The sequence below is a fragment of the Zootoca vivipara genome, chromosome 4 (assembly GCF_963506605.1).
Source record: "Zootoca vivipara chromosome 4, rZooViv1.1, whole genome shotgun sequence".
Classification (NCBI taxonomy): domain Eukaryota; kingdom Metazoa; phylum Chordata; class Lepidosauria; order Squamata; family Lacertidae; genus Zootoca; species Zootoca vivipara.
The window spans coordinates 43,176,745-43,192,842 of NC_083279.1; the positions used below are offsets into that span (position 1 = coordinate 43,176,745).

General features: G+C 39.0%; 1 protein-coding gene across 11 annotated transcripts in view; it reads right to left on the reverse strand.

Moving 5' to 3' along the window:
• The window catches only part of DMD (dystrophin), a 1,020,507-nt gene that overhangs the window by 545,448 nt on the left and 458,961 nt on the right, over window positions 1-16,098 (reverse strand). For 10 of the 11 annotated variants that reach the window (XM_035114377.2, XM_035114375.2, XM_035114384.2 and 7 more), the window contains 5 exons: window positions 15,484-15,654; window positions 7,215-7,337; window positions 4,325-4,462; window positions 2,894-3,046; window positions 1,826-2,008 (listed from right to left, as the gene is read on the reverse strand). In XM_035114377.2, coding sequence (XP_034970268.2) covers window positions 1,826-2,008; window positions 2,894-3,046; window positions 4,325-4,462; window positions 7,215-7,337; window positions 15,484-15,654 — 768 coding nt within the window. The remainder of the gene's footprint in view (window positions 1-1,825; window positions 2,009-2,893; window positions 3,047-4,324; window positions 4,463-7,214; window positions 7,338-15,483; window positions 15,655-16,098) is intronic. The other variant, XM_035114388.2, reaches the window with a different exon arrangement.

Sequence of the window (16,098 nt, forward strand, 5' to 3'; positions counted from 1 at the left end):
GATCTTTTAAAGTGTGTGAGGACAAGCCAAACACCATGGCTGCAAACAAGAGCTTTATTTATGCTGCAAAGTAATGCAGTGTATTTCTAAATACCAGAGGCTATGGACAAACAGGCAATGCTATCACCATATTGCCCTTAAAAACACAACTTCCCTAGAACAGCAGACTGGCAAGTTTTCAGAAATGGATTACTGAGCTAGATGGAACTTTGATCTCACCACCAAGCATAGCTAGGGCAGTCTGTATTAATTTGCATAGGGAAAGGATTGGATCCAAAGGTATCTTCCTAATGCAAGAATCTTTAGGCACAATACAAAATCTTTCTCCTCTACACACTGGTTTATCTGGACTGCAGCAAAATTGTTTCCCCAATTGTAGAATTACTTGATTTCTGCATTTTGTTCTAAGAACAATTCTCCTAAGCAGAATACCAAATAATGGAATGTGAATTTCTTTTCGGTTTTTCTGCACATTCCTTTCTATACATGGTTGACTACATTATACATACATCTCTAAACAGTAAGAAACTACTTCACTGAAGATTTGTTTGCTTCTGTTTCACCAAGAAATGGAAAACCTGAGGAATATACTCTACAAACCTAAGGGCAGAAAATTGAGGGTGTAGCCTCTTTCCAAAATCCTGTACAGCAAACATTGAACTGATGTAACTGGGATAACCAAGCAGATTAATAGCAACTGTATTTTTTTTTAAGAAGCCCCCAAATTTTACTGCAGCTATAATTTTATTGTGCACTAAATACACTGTAAAAAAGCACCCTCTGCTAAGCAAGTGGGGGCAATTTCCACAATAATGAAAGGCATCTATATTCAATATATGATTGCATTTATGAGATCACTTGTGTAAACTTTATAAAAATATTTTCTGTAACCAAAGTTAGCTTCTGATTTCACAAAAGCATGAGAAACTTCCATAGTGCCATATATACATTAATACGTCCTCACAACATCCCTGTGAGGTAGGCAATGTCTGTTCACTAGTTTTACAAATGAAACATTGAGCCAGAGATTAAGTGAATTGGTGCATGTAATACAATTCTCATGCACTGAACATAACGTTGCTCTCATCAGGTTTTCTTTTTTAATTAGGAAATGCTATTCTTGTAATACATATATACAAACCAGAACTATAGTTCTTTCAATACCTAAAATCTTAACCCAGCAAACCTGATTGCATCCTTTATTTGAAAGTACAATTTCAGATAAGACATATTTCCCAATAGCAGGAAGCACTCTCCCTACTCCAGAAGTTATTAAAAAGAACATTTGAATTGTTTAGTGAAAAACTGAGAAAAATTATGAATTGTCCTATTAAGCTGAAAAGAGACTATGTTATGTATAAGAAGTAGAAATAAAAATTCTCCAATCTGTTCCTAGGTGTGTAGATTGTACATCATGAGGAAATAAAAGCTAATTAGTTTTTGCATGGGATGGTAGGTTGAAAATACGTATTTCTGAGTCACGCATGTTTATTGAACAAAATAAATGTATGGCACGCTGACAGGTTTAAACTAGTAATGTTATGGAAAATATGAGGCAACAAAAATTAAGATGTACTTTTGTTGAATACTAATGAATCTCTGCTGTTTATACTTGCTTGTTTGTTTGCTTTTTCAATTTTAGGGCATTATCCAGGCAAATCATGTACCACGAGGCTTGTATTGTATGGTAAAATAAAGGGGCCCACATTTGCTGACCAGAGACTTTGTTTTAGGCAAGTGGCATAGCAGTGGGTACTCTCATTGTTAGTAGGGTTCTGTTAGTAGCAGTATTTGCAAACATACATGTTTGCCAGGAACAACTCACAATTTGTGCATAGTTGAGTCTTCGAAATTGAGCAAATTTGCTCTCAATATCTCGCCAGCGCTTGCTGAGCTGTATCAGGGTTGGTTCCACTGCTTTTGCAGCCCCATCCTTAGACAAGCGATCAGCTTGTCTCTGTACCGCATTCAGCTCTTCCTTCTTCTTCTCCAATTCTCGATCAATTTCCTATTGAGCAAAATCAATACAGGGCCCAGGACAATTAGCTAACTAGATAATAAACTCCTAAGAATTAGCAAAATACTTCGGTAGAATCTTTCCCAACTTTATTGGTACAAACAAAAAAAGTACACTTATTTTTATTTATTTTTGTTTACATTTAGACAGGAAAAACAAAACAAAAGGTGAGTATTGGGTCATTGATTTTAGATATTTAAGTGACATGTGTATTCTGGATAGTAATGTGGGCCCATATATTAACTGTCTAATACTCCCTAGCACAGTCTGACAGGTAATTGGAAAGATAGCTGTAATGTACAGAAACCACATATTAAATACCCATAGTGATTGTCAGTTGCATGGTTAGAGTTTTTAATTGTTTTTCTAATACTGAAAAGAACTCAACGTAGAATGAAGCAAAAGAAGACGGTGCAAAATAAACGAGGCAATTCTTTGACAACAAATAAGTAAATCTTTAGAATTTTGACAATGAAGTATGTTTATGTTCTGATGAAAATGAATGTGCTAACATGAAAAAAAGAGTTCATCCATATACCGAAAAGTCATTTGCTCATCTGGAATAAAGATACAGAATCAATTAATTTTTTTCCCCTATAAAGCAATGGAAGTTTCTAAACAGAGTACACTTGGTATACACAAGTAAAGTATTATTTCCTATAATTTTCTAAAATCTATTTAATGTAACATTTGCAAGGATAGGAATATGCAATTCAACAAGCATTACTTAAATCATTTAAATAATAATATTAAGTACTTAACTACTATAACTCTACATCTTATTACATTTACATACAGAATGACACATATATGAACATATATATAATAATTACAATTATAAAATAATATGTAACACTGCTTCTAAAATGGCATTACCTTTAGCTTCTGTTCATCTTGGGGGTCTGGTAAGCTTGCTATTTTTTTCTCAATGTCATCCAGCCAGCTCATTAGATCATCAGCCTGCCTCTTATACTGATACCATTGAGGAGAAATCTCCAAAGCTTTTTTCCTTCTTTGAGACCTCAGATCCTGTTCACAATGCAGACATTATCAGAACTGCAAAACAAGCTCATACTATGGCCTAGTTTGCATGTTGCAATAAGCCACAGTTTGTCTTAAACTATGGTTTAATTGTGATTCTACCTTCCGCAGCCATGCAGGTTCCGTCAGCTTCTCCCCCTGCCCAAGCCGTTCAGGCAACCCATAATATTATTTCATGTTTTATCCAAGAGACAATTTGGGATGAAAACCTCTGCAGCACGCAAAGAGCAGTCTGCCATCAGCCTGCTGTATCCATACCTCAGTGCTACCTGGCTGGCCATCTCGTTAGACAAAGAAACTACCTTTGGTAACTATAACTTTGCAGAGCATGTATGAGTGGGGTTTTGTGACAGAGCTCTTGAATCAATGAAATCGATAAATTAGTTTGGAAAACGGGTGTCACTGTCTTGGTCCTTATGCTTTGATCCTGGCTTGCGTTTGTGATCAGTAGCAGATGATGGAGTAGGGCAGGCTTACTTGGAAGGTAAGACTCCAGGCATCCCCAAACTGCGGCCCTCCAGATGTTTTGGCCCACAACTCCCATGATCCCTAGCTAACAGGACCAGTGGTCAGGGTGATGGGAATTGTAGTCCAGAACATCTGGAGGGCCAAAGTTTGGGGATGCCTGGAGTCTTACCTTCCAAGTCCCGGACTGCAGAATCCGGGACCGGCAGCCGTGTGACACCGGAAGTTGCGTCGACGTAACTTCCGGTGTCGCTTTGCCCTTCTATGGGCACCAAAAATGGCCGTCACTGGCTTCGAAAGTCGCTTGCCAAGCTGTAATGGGGTTTGACTATAATGATGTGATTGATTATAACCAAGGACTTCTATGGCTTTTCTTTAAATATTGAAACATCTGTATGTACCTCAATATGAGAGAAGTAGCAGGGCTACTACTTGTTATGAATGCTGCAGCAAGGTCATATATCTATATAGCATCTATACAGCACGCACAGTTGTGCACAGTGTGATTCTGTTTGCCAAAAAGAAAAAACAACACTTCCTCTCCCAGGGTGTTTATAGAACCTGCTAATTAAATGTGAACATGAACTATATCACTGAATGGACAGCAGCAGTTCTTCTTTTTCTTAAACAACAACTAGAAAACCATTGTGGAAGACCCTATCTATGTGGAGGGGGCAAGATGCTATGGTAGATGCTAAAGAACCTCAGCTGTAGAGACTGCTGAACTCTCCATCCCTGTACAATACTGACATGTTTTAAAAAGATCAGAGAATTTGTGCATTTATTAGTTATGTTCTCTACCTTGAGAGCATTATGCTTAGTCTGCAACAGGTGCTGTTTACTTTTTATTTCCTCTCTTTTTCTTTCATCTGTGATTGTCTGGTGAAGCACATTTCCTCGTTGAAGCAGTTCTTTTACAGTACCCTCATTATCTTCACTCTGATTTTTTTTTAATGAAAAGAAAAAGAATTAATGTAAACCACATTCTCTACAAATATACAGTATATATACATAAAGCAAGACTGCTTAGCCTGTTGAATCTTGAAAATCTTGAAAAAATATATTGTGCTATTACTAATTATCATCATCATCATCATCATCATCATCATTTATACACCATGAATATACATGGTGTTTCATACATTAACAAGAAAAAGAAATGGCCCTGCAAGCAGAAGTCCTTAAACCAGGCATCCCCAAACTGCGGCCCTCCAGATGTTTTGGCCTACAACTCCCATGATCCCTAGCTAACAGGACCAGTGGTCGGGGAAGATGGGAATTGTAGTCCAAAACATCTGGAGGGCCGAAGTTTGGGGATGCCTGCCTTAAACTCAAAAAAGTCAGCAGAGGGTAGATGTCAGAGGCAGGGGGTCAAGGAAGAGGGAAGAGTAAACAAAAGAGAAATATCCTTGGGCCTTTTCCATCTGGTCCCAAATCTGTTGTCCTTTGCTTTAAAGCTTAATTTAACTTTCCTTGCAGGGTAGCCTTCCTGCTGAAAGTCAGCCAAAATTTGCATCTATAGATATATATTGTTTCATGCAAGTTTTATCCATATTCATATCACGAGCCTCTACTTATGAAATAAGAACTGAAAGCTTGTATATGGATGTTCATCCTTCAGAGCTACAGTAGAAGTGTCAATGGGAAGCAGCAGTGACATAAGCCACATATTTGAAATGATTTATATTGAGGATTCACTAGTATCAGGTGAGAGACTGTGCAAGTCTTGAACCAATTCTTAGATGGAGTGTTGCACCCAAAAAATCCATGAAGATAAATTTGACATTGTGCTTTTCAGAAAATTTCAACTTTACTAATAACTTTAGTAACATCTAACAATACTAACAAATTAATCAATAACATACATAGAAAAAAAGCAAATGTAAGAGATTTGACAATACAGACAAGAGTTCGCCTCATGTTTGCAATAGACATTTCCAGTATTTTGGTGAATCCTGGAATTACAGGCTTCCTGGGGAAAATTTGGCAAACTGCATTATCTAGGCACATATAATTTTGTTTCTTAGCTGCAGAGCTTTCACTAATTTTGATGTTGAAGATTGAATGATGTCAAAGTTGTGATGATTTGAAGATACCAAATATTTGTGCAGTTATAAAATTATGCTATCTAAAGCCACACCAATTTCACTCCCCTTTCCACAAATTAACAACAGGTGCCTAATCATTTAAGAATTTGTCATGAGTACAAATATTGCACCTTTCCATCAATATTCAACACCTTTATAGAAGGATTTCAAATAACTGAAATCAGAAACAAAGGGATATGAAAAGTATAATGTGGGTTCACCATCATGGTGAGCACGATTTGCGGTGGGGGCTTAACAAACCACTCCTGAGTTCCAAAGGTGGGGGCATGAGTGGTCACTGTGGAACAGGTCCTCGGCTGTGGCTGGACAAATTTGGATGTTGCAATTTGATGGGTCAGCCCCCTTGGTATAAAAGCCAAAGAGAGAGGTTTCTCTTTCTCTTTGGCTGCGTTTTTGGATCCCCACCCTTCCTCCACTGTTTTTAGGCCTCTGTGTTGACATTGCTGTGCCTCTCATGGGGTCGCTTGTATTCAGGGGCCTGGTAGGAATTTTTCTATTTGGCTGATTGGCTGGTGCCATCTGGTTTTTGCCTAGCAAATAGTCACAACTTGTAAGGTTGGCGGTTAGGCATTGGTTATTGGTTGTATATGGGGTCTGTTGACTGTGTTGGCCCCTTGTGTTAATGCCCAGTCAGAAATACAGGGGCTCTATGCCGTGTCCATAACCCCGGTAGTGGACCAGCAACACGCATGAGCCCCTGGGAGCCTGAGGGGAGAGGGGAGAGCCTATTGGACCCAACTCCCTGTCTCTCCCTGTAGAGTTTCCCCTTGTTGACAAGGGGAGTTTCTGTCCTTAGGTGACAGTTGGAGAACCAATGCCTACGCAACCACTCACTTGTTTGATATTTTTATTTCAATAAAAGTTGTGTCCAAATTCATGCCAAAAACCATTAAACAAAAATTCTGTCTATTGTGTGAGTTATTTGAGGGGTCGTTTTGGGGACCTCCACACACAAAATGAATAGTTGACATCATCCACAGCTTGACTTTTCCTGCCTCTGCTTTAGTCAGCATCAGGTTAAATGAAAGATTTGTAGATTGATCCAGCATATCTATAACTTGGTGCTAGACATACACTTCTATTTCAGATACAGTCAAACCTCGGTTTGCGACCGCCTCTGTTTGTGACCGCTTTAGTTTCTGACCACCGCAGACCCGGAAGTGTTTACATCCAAGTTCCGCGGCGCTCGGATGCGCATAAGCGATCTGCGCAGCTCACGCATACGCAGAAGCTCTATCGGCGCTTCACACACACGCAGAAGGGTGCCTCAGGGAGCAACAAATTCGGGGAGCAAACGGCTGCCCGGAACCAATTGTGGTCGTAGACGGAGGTATGACTGTAATTATTCTGAAGGAATAAGCAAGTATTATTCTATGAAAGTTAACATTGTATATATTACCAGAACATTTTGATGACAATGCTACAAACAGTAAACGCTGCAGTATAATTTTATAGCAGCTAAACAGAATGATTGTGTGTTTAACCTGTCTAAAGAGTCATATGCAAACGTAGAGGTTTCTAATTTTTACTCCAGCACTTATTCCATTTCCATTTTATTCATACTCCCATCACAACCAATTTACCATATCTTTATTGAAGTCTTCCTCTTTCAGATTCACCCCCTGCTGAATTTCAGCCTCCAGTGGTTCAAGCAATTTTTGTATATCGTAGTTAAACTGTTCCAATTCCTTCAAAGGAATGAAGGGCTTTAAAAAACGGTTGGAAAGTTGGGAAGGGGGAGAGAGAAAGGAAGATTGTCAATTTTACATCACATACTGTTTTATTACAGGCATAAACCAAAGTGACATATCAGTTTTACCCCCAACTGTTAAATTAATTACATACACATTTTGGGTATTTTACAAAATAGCTTTTATGTAACAAAACTAGTGGTAGTACCTTGCTTGATCAATCTTTATTTATGGCTCTTACCTAGCAGTTTTGTTTATGTGGCAAAAGGAACTTCATCAACCATATAAAAACATCATAAATCATAAAAATGAAAAAGCAATATTAAAACTATATAAAAGCCATAAAATGATAAAAGCCACAATCAATATAAAGGTATTTGCTGGGGGTTTTCCCCAACTTCTCCACCAACAAAGCAAATATGCTTAATGAATACATATTTGGCTTGGATTGGTAGATGCATGTAAATAAATATGTAGAATGTGCATTCAATGAATTTTAAACTTTATGAGAACTGGGGAGGAAACACAATCCTGACATTTTGTTTAAACCTGGCCTATCAGAAATCCATCACACATTCAGAAGCAATTTTTCCACAAATATGCATATATATCATATTCTATATTGTTTTAAACTTCAAAATCTAATTTTAAATAAAGGCAGAAATATAACCATATTAATAAAACAGAAAAGTGTTCCACAATTTCTGAATATTTCTAGCACAGTATATTAAAAATATACCACTTTAAAAAGGGGGGAATCACCTGTCCCCCCCCTCCCTGTCCCAAACAAAAGCAATATTGGGATTTAGAAAACTTCATGAGAAGGCTTAGTTACTGTAAATTATAATACTGTCTTTAATTTAGAATCTTATCATGACTAAGGACTACTTATGAACTTCAATAAGTTAGATTTCACTTGTTTTCATTAATGCATCACATGGGGAAAATTAATATGTGTGTACTTACAATTTAATATAAAGTCTTAAGTGCATTATAAGACTAAGATGTAAAATGATCGAATTGTTACATAGTGAACTTCCATTTTTGTAAACTTTGAACATCCTCATTGATGTGGTGCATTTTTAATCATTCATAAACAAAGAAGAAGAAGAGTTTGGATTTGATATCCCGCTTTATCACTACCCGAAGGAGTCTCAAAGCAGCTAACAATCTCCTTTCCCTTCCTCCCCCACAACAGACACCCTGTGAGGTGAGTAGGGCTGAGAGACTTCAGAGAAGTGTGACTAGCCCAAGGTCACCCAGCAGCTGCATGTGGAGGATTACGAGCCTACCGCTATTAACCACTACACCACACATCCCTTTCAAATTCCTGGCATTAGATCCACTTTTAAGACTTTCAGGTGTTAGACACAAGACTACTCAGCTAACACACTGCCATAAACCAATTATTCCAGCAACTTTAAGCAAAATGAGCTGTTAAAACATGTGACAAATGACAAAGGTTTACAGTCATGTAAGTAAAAGAGACATTGTTTGGGAACATACAGTTCCGTGTTCCAAGATAAAATGGATCAAAAGATAATTTAGCCCATGGCATTGCCCTAAGCACACATAATTCAGTTCTTCACATATCAGTCTGAGCAATTTTGATTCTCAGTGAGACTTCATTTCATAAAATGGGACCATTTATTTCCATTTCTCCTGGAGCTTCTTCATTCCTAAAAATGCTTTTTTCACACTGGGGGTCACTCTGGAATAGAGTGACATGGGGTGTAGGGCTGCAGTAGTAAGAGAAAATGGGAAAAAGCGCCTTCTGTTTATGAACCTCACCCATAGTTGGTCAATGACTTTTTATTGCAACCATTTGAAATGTCTGGTTGACAATTTGCTGCTGGGCCAAGTTACTACTACTACGGTATAAAGCAACTTATATTTAAATAACCACCTCACTTTTTTATACCCTTGCCTGACCTTTATGACCTGCAACTGACTCACAATTTGCCATTCCTTGTTATTATCAACTAGAAATAGTGCATTCAGTGTTGTGGCACTGAACTCATGGAACTCTTTGCCCACTGAGATTAGACTGACACATTCTGTAATGTGTTTTAGGCATCACCTTAAAAATTTGTTGTTATAGCAAGCCTCCTCTTGAAGGTGGCCTGTATTGTATTTCTGTGAACTCATGTGAGCATGCTGCATTTTATTCTGTTTTCTGTATGGATTTGTTCATTTTATTCTGTATTGGTTTTAAATTTTATACACTGCATAGGTATATTGATTTGATTATGGGGTATAAAAATTGACCCGATAAATATATATAAGCCCTTGAGCAAATGTTATTAAGTAATCATGGGATAAAAGAATAGATAAGACCAGTATTGCATTCTGTGTGAATTAAGGTGGGTTTTCAGATGTTCCCATTTTTGTAAGTTTCTGGTTATTTATATAAAAAAGAATACATATTATTCATATTTTGGCATGAAGGATGGTAGAACATACATTTACAAAATCGTATTTTGAAAATCTTAGCCACAAAAGGCAGAGCTGTCACAGACGTTTGTCAGGAAGAGAACACTGTTCAGTTGAAATAAACGGAGGGAGATTTTAATGACTATTTTGGACAAAAATTTTTTTAGCATACCTTGGACTTAACTGTGCTTCCACTAGAACATATTTCCTGCCAAGGAGTAAGACAGAATACCTCACATAACCTCACATAACCAGGTCTACCAAGAAGCAAGTCCCATTGAATTCAATGGCATTTGCTCCCAGGTAAGTGGAGTTAGGATTGCAGCTTAATACCACATCTTTATTAAAGGATCTTTTTGCCACCACATCCTCAGGGAGCTTTGTTGTTGTAGTCGTTTAGTCGTGTCCGACTCTTCGTGACCTCATGGACCAGAGCACGCCAGGCACTCCTGTCTTCCACTGCCTTCCGCAGTTTGGTCAGACTCATGTTGGTAGCTTCAAGAACACTGTCCAACCATCTCATCCTCTGTTGTCCCCTTCTCCTTGTGCCCTCCATCTTTCCCAACATCAGGGTCTTTTCCAGGGAGTCTCCTCTTCTCATGAGGTGGCTAAAGTATTGGAGCCTCAGCTCCAGGATCTGTCCTTCCAGTGAGAACTCAGGACTGATTTCCTTCAGAATGGATAGGTTTGATCTTCTTGCAGTCCATGGGACTCTCGAGTCTCCTCCAGCACCATAATTCAAAAGCATAAATTCTTCGGCGATTAGCCTTCTTTATGGTCCAGCTCTCACTTCCATACATCACTACTGGGAAAACCATAGCTTTAACTATACGGACCTTTGTCGGCAAGGTGGTCTCTGCTTTTTAAGATGCTGTCCAGGTTTGTCATTGCTTTTCTCCAAAGAAACAGACGTCTTTTAATTTCGTGACTGCTGTCACCATCTGCAGTGATCATGGAACCCAAGAAAGTAAAATCTATCACTGCCTCCATTTCTTCCCCTTCTATTTGCCAGGAGGTGATGGGACCAGTGGCCATGATCTTAGTTTTTTGATGTTGAGCTTCAGACCATATTTTGCGCTCTCCTCTTTCACGCTCAATAAAAGGTTCTTTAATTCCTCCTCACTTTCTGCCATCAAGGTTGTGTCATCAGCATATCTGAGGTTGTTGATATTTCTTCCGGCAATCTTAATTCCGCCTTGGGATTCATCCAGTCCAGCCTTTTGCATGAAGAATTCTGCATATAAGTTAAATAAGCAGGGAGACAATATACAGCCTTGTCGTACTCCTTTCCCAATTTTGAACCAATCAGTTGTTCCATATCCAGTTCTAACTGTAGCTTCTTGTCCCACATAGAGATTTCTCAGGAGACAGATGAGGTGATCAGGCACTCCCATAGTTTGCTGTGGTCGACACAGTCAAATGCTTTTGCATAGTCAATGAAGCAGAAGTAGATGTTTTTCTGGAACACTCTAGCTTTCTCCATAATCCAGCGCATGTTTGCAATTTGGTCTCTGGTTCCTCTGCCCCTTAGAAATCCAGCTTGCACTTCTGGGAGTTCTCGGTCCACATACTGCTTAAGCCTGCCTTGCAGGATTTTAGGCATAACCTTGCTAGCGTGTGAAATGAGCGCAATTGTGCAGTAGTTGGAGCATTCTCAGGGAGCTAGGAAGTTCCAATAGACACAAATCAGATTCTACTGTCTTTATGTGAGAGGGATGAGAGGGAGGCAAGCAGAGACACCACCTGTGCCAGTCAGACTGGCCCCTCTCCTGTATGGAGGAAGAAAAAGGGCTGGGGGAGGGCTCAGCTCCAGAAGCTCCTTGCTGATCTCTCCCTCACTGCTCACAGTCTCCACAGTTTGATGGAGGCTCTGCCAGCCTTTGGCTTAAACCAGTTATCTGGCCCTTTTGAGGCAGATTATACTTCCAGATTTTCCTTAGCCTCAACCTGCCTCACCACCAGCCTTCACACTTCAGTCTTCTCCTTCAGCTTCTTCCTCTTCTGGCCCATTCTTGGACAGTGGTAGAACTGGCATTTTTATGTTCCAGCCAGCCTACCACTCATTCAACCAATCAGATTTTAAGTGGCACAGAATTCATTATCAGACCACTTTTCCCATTCAAGGAGTGACCAATGATTTCTATCCAGGAAGCCAGTGAGAAGCAAAATATTACAATTGTCTAATATCAAATAAAATAACCCAGGTTTTCTCAACTAACTTACCTTTCTATGACAATTTTTGCCTGATTTTTAAATATACAAATATTTTAGCCGAGCCTGTTGCTTTCTAAAAATGCTACAGTATTAATCCCTCATCCTTTGGCTTCTATAATCTTAAAGATGCCTAAATAAGTGTGATTAAAAGAAAATGGTCTCAATTACAATAAGATTAAAATCTTGGTCAGATTTAAAAGACTAATGTAACACAAATAAAAATCCTCTCAGCTGTAACTCATTTCTTGATAAATAAATTCTACTCAGTATTTTATTTCAATTTCCATAAGAAAATGTGTCTGAGGGCAAACTAGTCAACATTAAATCAAGGCATCGCTAAGATTAACTGAAAGAAACAAATAGGAGTGTTGGATCTTCAAGACTGAACACAGACAATTGGTACCTGAGGCAGAAAGTTCAAGTAGCAACATTATACAAATAAACCACTCTTTAATAGCACCCATAATTTGCTACCTAAGGCAGCCACTTCATCTTGCCTAATGGTAAGGTCGTTTTTGATTATATCATTACAGTTTTAGTACTTTATTTAAACCCAGAGAACAATAACATTTTTGCACTCCACCCCAATCTCTGAGTGGTGCAATATTTCATGGGTCTCAAGCACTTACCCAGGGTTCATGTTTCCTTTGGAATGAAGCAAAGCAGAGACACTGCTGTCTTTTTGATATATGATTTATTTACACACACACACAAACACACATCCTGAGCCTACAGTGGAGGAATTCACAAAATTAACACCTCAAGAGGGCTTTTCTTCTTCCATGGCTGCAGCTTAGAATTCAGAGAGAAATCAAACATCATTCTGACTCTTTCTCCATCCTACTCCATTCGCTTCTAGCTCACCTCACTGCAAACTCTCTGCCCTCAACTCTGACATTGTCCTTCTAACCTCATCAGGAAGCTAGCCTTGCCTATATTTTAACACTTGCTGGATCCAGGGGTTAGAAGGGTGTCAGCATACCGCCTACTCCCCCGCCCCCTGCAAACTCATAACACCATGTTGACCATTTATGAAGAGAGGAAGCTTAGTAGGCTGCCCTGTATTTTGTTAATCTTTGCACCAGACACAAACCAGAACAGGTAGTGTGGTGTGACAAACAGGTTGGTCAGTAACAAAACGAATATTTTCAGCAAACTACAAATGGAGGGCTTCTTTATACATATTTTCAGGGCATACATATTGAAATGTAAATGTAATGTTCTGTGTGAAATGTAACACTTGAATGCAACCAAGTTGTGTATTACACAGGTACAACTGATCAGAAAGCTAAACCACAACTAAACCTTGGCTATAGTTTGTGGTTAGTGAGGAGAGAGCATAGTTATGACAGCTTAATACACTAAGCAAAACTTTAGCTTTTGCCGAAATATATGAATTGTGTTCTGTGTTAATACTGAAGCTTCCAATTTTCAGTGCTAAGCACTCATGCATGAAAAGCATAAAAACTGCTGGTTGCTGACTGAGTAGATTGAAACCAACTCCAGATTCCCAATGCTTCTCTGTGATTACTTGGAACTTATAATCAATAGGATAGTGTACTATGCAGGGCTATTCCCATAATTATATGTTTCTTTAGAACAGAGATGGGGAAACTGTCACCCTCCATATTCCGTTGCGCTTCAGCCACAGCCAACATGACCAATGATTAGGAATAACAGAAATCGTATTCAAATAATATCACTACTTCTCAATTCCTGTTTTATAATATGCTTGTATGCAATACGAATCTTCATTTCTTTCCCTATTTTTTAAAAAACTAAAAATTATATAAATGTCCTCTAATTTTATTAATGAACCCTGAACCACTATTTCCTCAATCGAATCTTGCGTAAATTTATGTATAGTACATTTTGTGCAATGGCTTTTAGATTCTATACAAGTTTCACAACTTCAGGTACCTTATCTCACCTAACTGTTCTTTTCACATTTATTAGGTGGGCACTGGGATTGGAAGTTCCAATAAACAGTTCACTGGTGCTGAGCTAGGCACAATTCATGTTGGGGAAAGTGTATATGTGGACAACTTTGATAAGGCAAAATTTCCCAACGTCTGCTGTAGCTGTATCACCAGCTTTTGGAGCTGTAGATGCTGTGGTTACATGCAAGTGGCCCTTGACCTCCTGTTAAAAGCCTAGCTAGGTGGAAAAGGCTCTGAAAGAGAGCCACTACATGCCAGAATATATAATACTGGACTAGACAAAACAATAGTCTAACTCAATATGCAGCAGTTTCATAATTCCATATGTTAACTTTTGTTTTTGTGTTGGGGTATAGACTAAAAGGCAGACTTACTTCAGCTCTCTCAGGCTTCCTGAAGTTGTCACTTCTTTTCTAAATGTCAGTGGTTTAGCCACTTCCTCGCACCCTTTTTCAAGTACAAATATTGGTGGGTTCAGGTCTAAGCAGCTTTGCCCATTTTCAACTTGCTTTTCTGGCTGCCTCCAAGCAAACTAGATCTTAAGGCTGCATTCCTATGCATATTTACATGGGAGTGAATCTGATTGAGCACAATGGGAGTTACTTAAGGATAAGCATGCATAAAGGTAAAGGGACCCCTGACCATTAGGTACAGTTGTGACCGACTCTGGGGTTGTGGCACTCATCTCGTGTTATTGGCCAAGGGAGCCAGCATACAGCTTCTGGGTCATGTGGCCAGCATGACAAAGCCACTTCTGGCGAACCAGAGCAGCACACAGAAATGCCATTTACCTTCCCGCTGTAGCGGTACCTATTTATCTACTTGCACTTTGACATGCTTTCAAACTGCTAGGATGCATAGGATTGTGCTGTAAGTTGCCCAGTTGGGCTAAAAAAACCCACCTTGTTATGCAGAACTGCCTAATGATTTAGCTAACTGGTCTTAGAAAAGCTGGCTTTAGGAGAGTTAAAAGAAAAAGTATCAAATATTTACCACACTTATTTTAAACTCTCTCCAACTCTTCCACTGATACAGCTCAGCAACCGTACAGACAAACAAAATTGGTGAAAATTATGAGTTTTTGACTCATTCTCACTGCGTTGATCTCACTGAGTTGCAAACATATCAGCATGAAAATTGTGAAAAGATTCTTGCACAGAAGCATCAATGTGAATTTGCTTTAAGACAACATGCTGAATAGAAAAGCCGCATGCTAGTTTTACATGTCCCCCATTTTGGTATGACAGCATGCTTTTTAGTGATACAGAAACAAGCATCACTTCTTTTTTTCCTAGGCAGGAAATTTTTTGATGCTGTGGCTAGTGAAAGCAATAATAATAATAATAATAATAATAATATGGGGAACTTTGCTTCTGGAAGGGACAGTTTATTTCACATACACACCCACACAAAGGCACTTCCAATGTTTCAGTTTTTAATTTCCGGGTATCGCTCCTTTGCCCTTGCTAGCTTCTGCTCTGTAAAACTTGCCCTCAAAAAAACCCGACCATACCCACTTTGTGAAGCTCTCTTTAGCATATACAAGTAACTCAGCAAGGAGCATGTCCTCCTACCTTTTCACTTTTAATTCTTTCTGATAGGGCTGCAAATCGCTGGTTGAGCTCTGCCAGTTTAGGCTCTATTACTTTCCTGCAGTGATCTCCACGGTTTGTCATCAAGTCTACTGCCTGGTCACGCACAGAGTCCACCTTTGGACGCATATCATTCAGCTCAGCCTTTAAGCGCTACAGTCCATGAGTAAGAGACAGGGCTTGAAGTTAGTAATAAATGCAGAAAGGAAGGAGGGTGGGAAAGAGAAAGAGAGAGTGTGCAAAGGAATATGGAGCAAAACCATAATGCAAACATTAGACAAATGCTGGTGGCTAAGCATACAGTTGTGTAGCTCTGAACAGTTCATGCCTAGCTTTTCATATATATATTTTAGGCTGACAGAAACAGTGAAAAAGAAGATGAATATGCATTTAATAAAGACATAGGAAAAACATCCTGAAAAACTTATTTTCTTCCTCAGCTGATTCCCTGAACAACACAAATATGTTTATTTTCAGAATAGCAAGACCCTTTTTTGACCCCCATTTAATAGCAGATACTCACACTGTAGTGCTCCCATTCAGGGTACTCTGATTTCATTCCCCCTCCCACAAAGCCTCTATGCCCCCACCAACAGT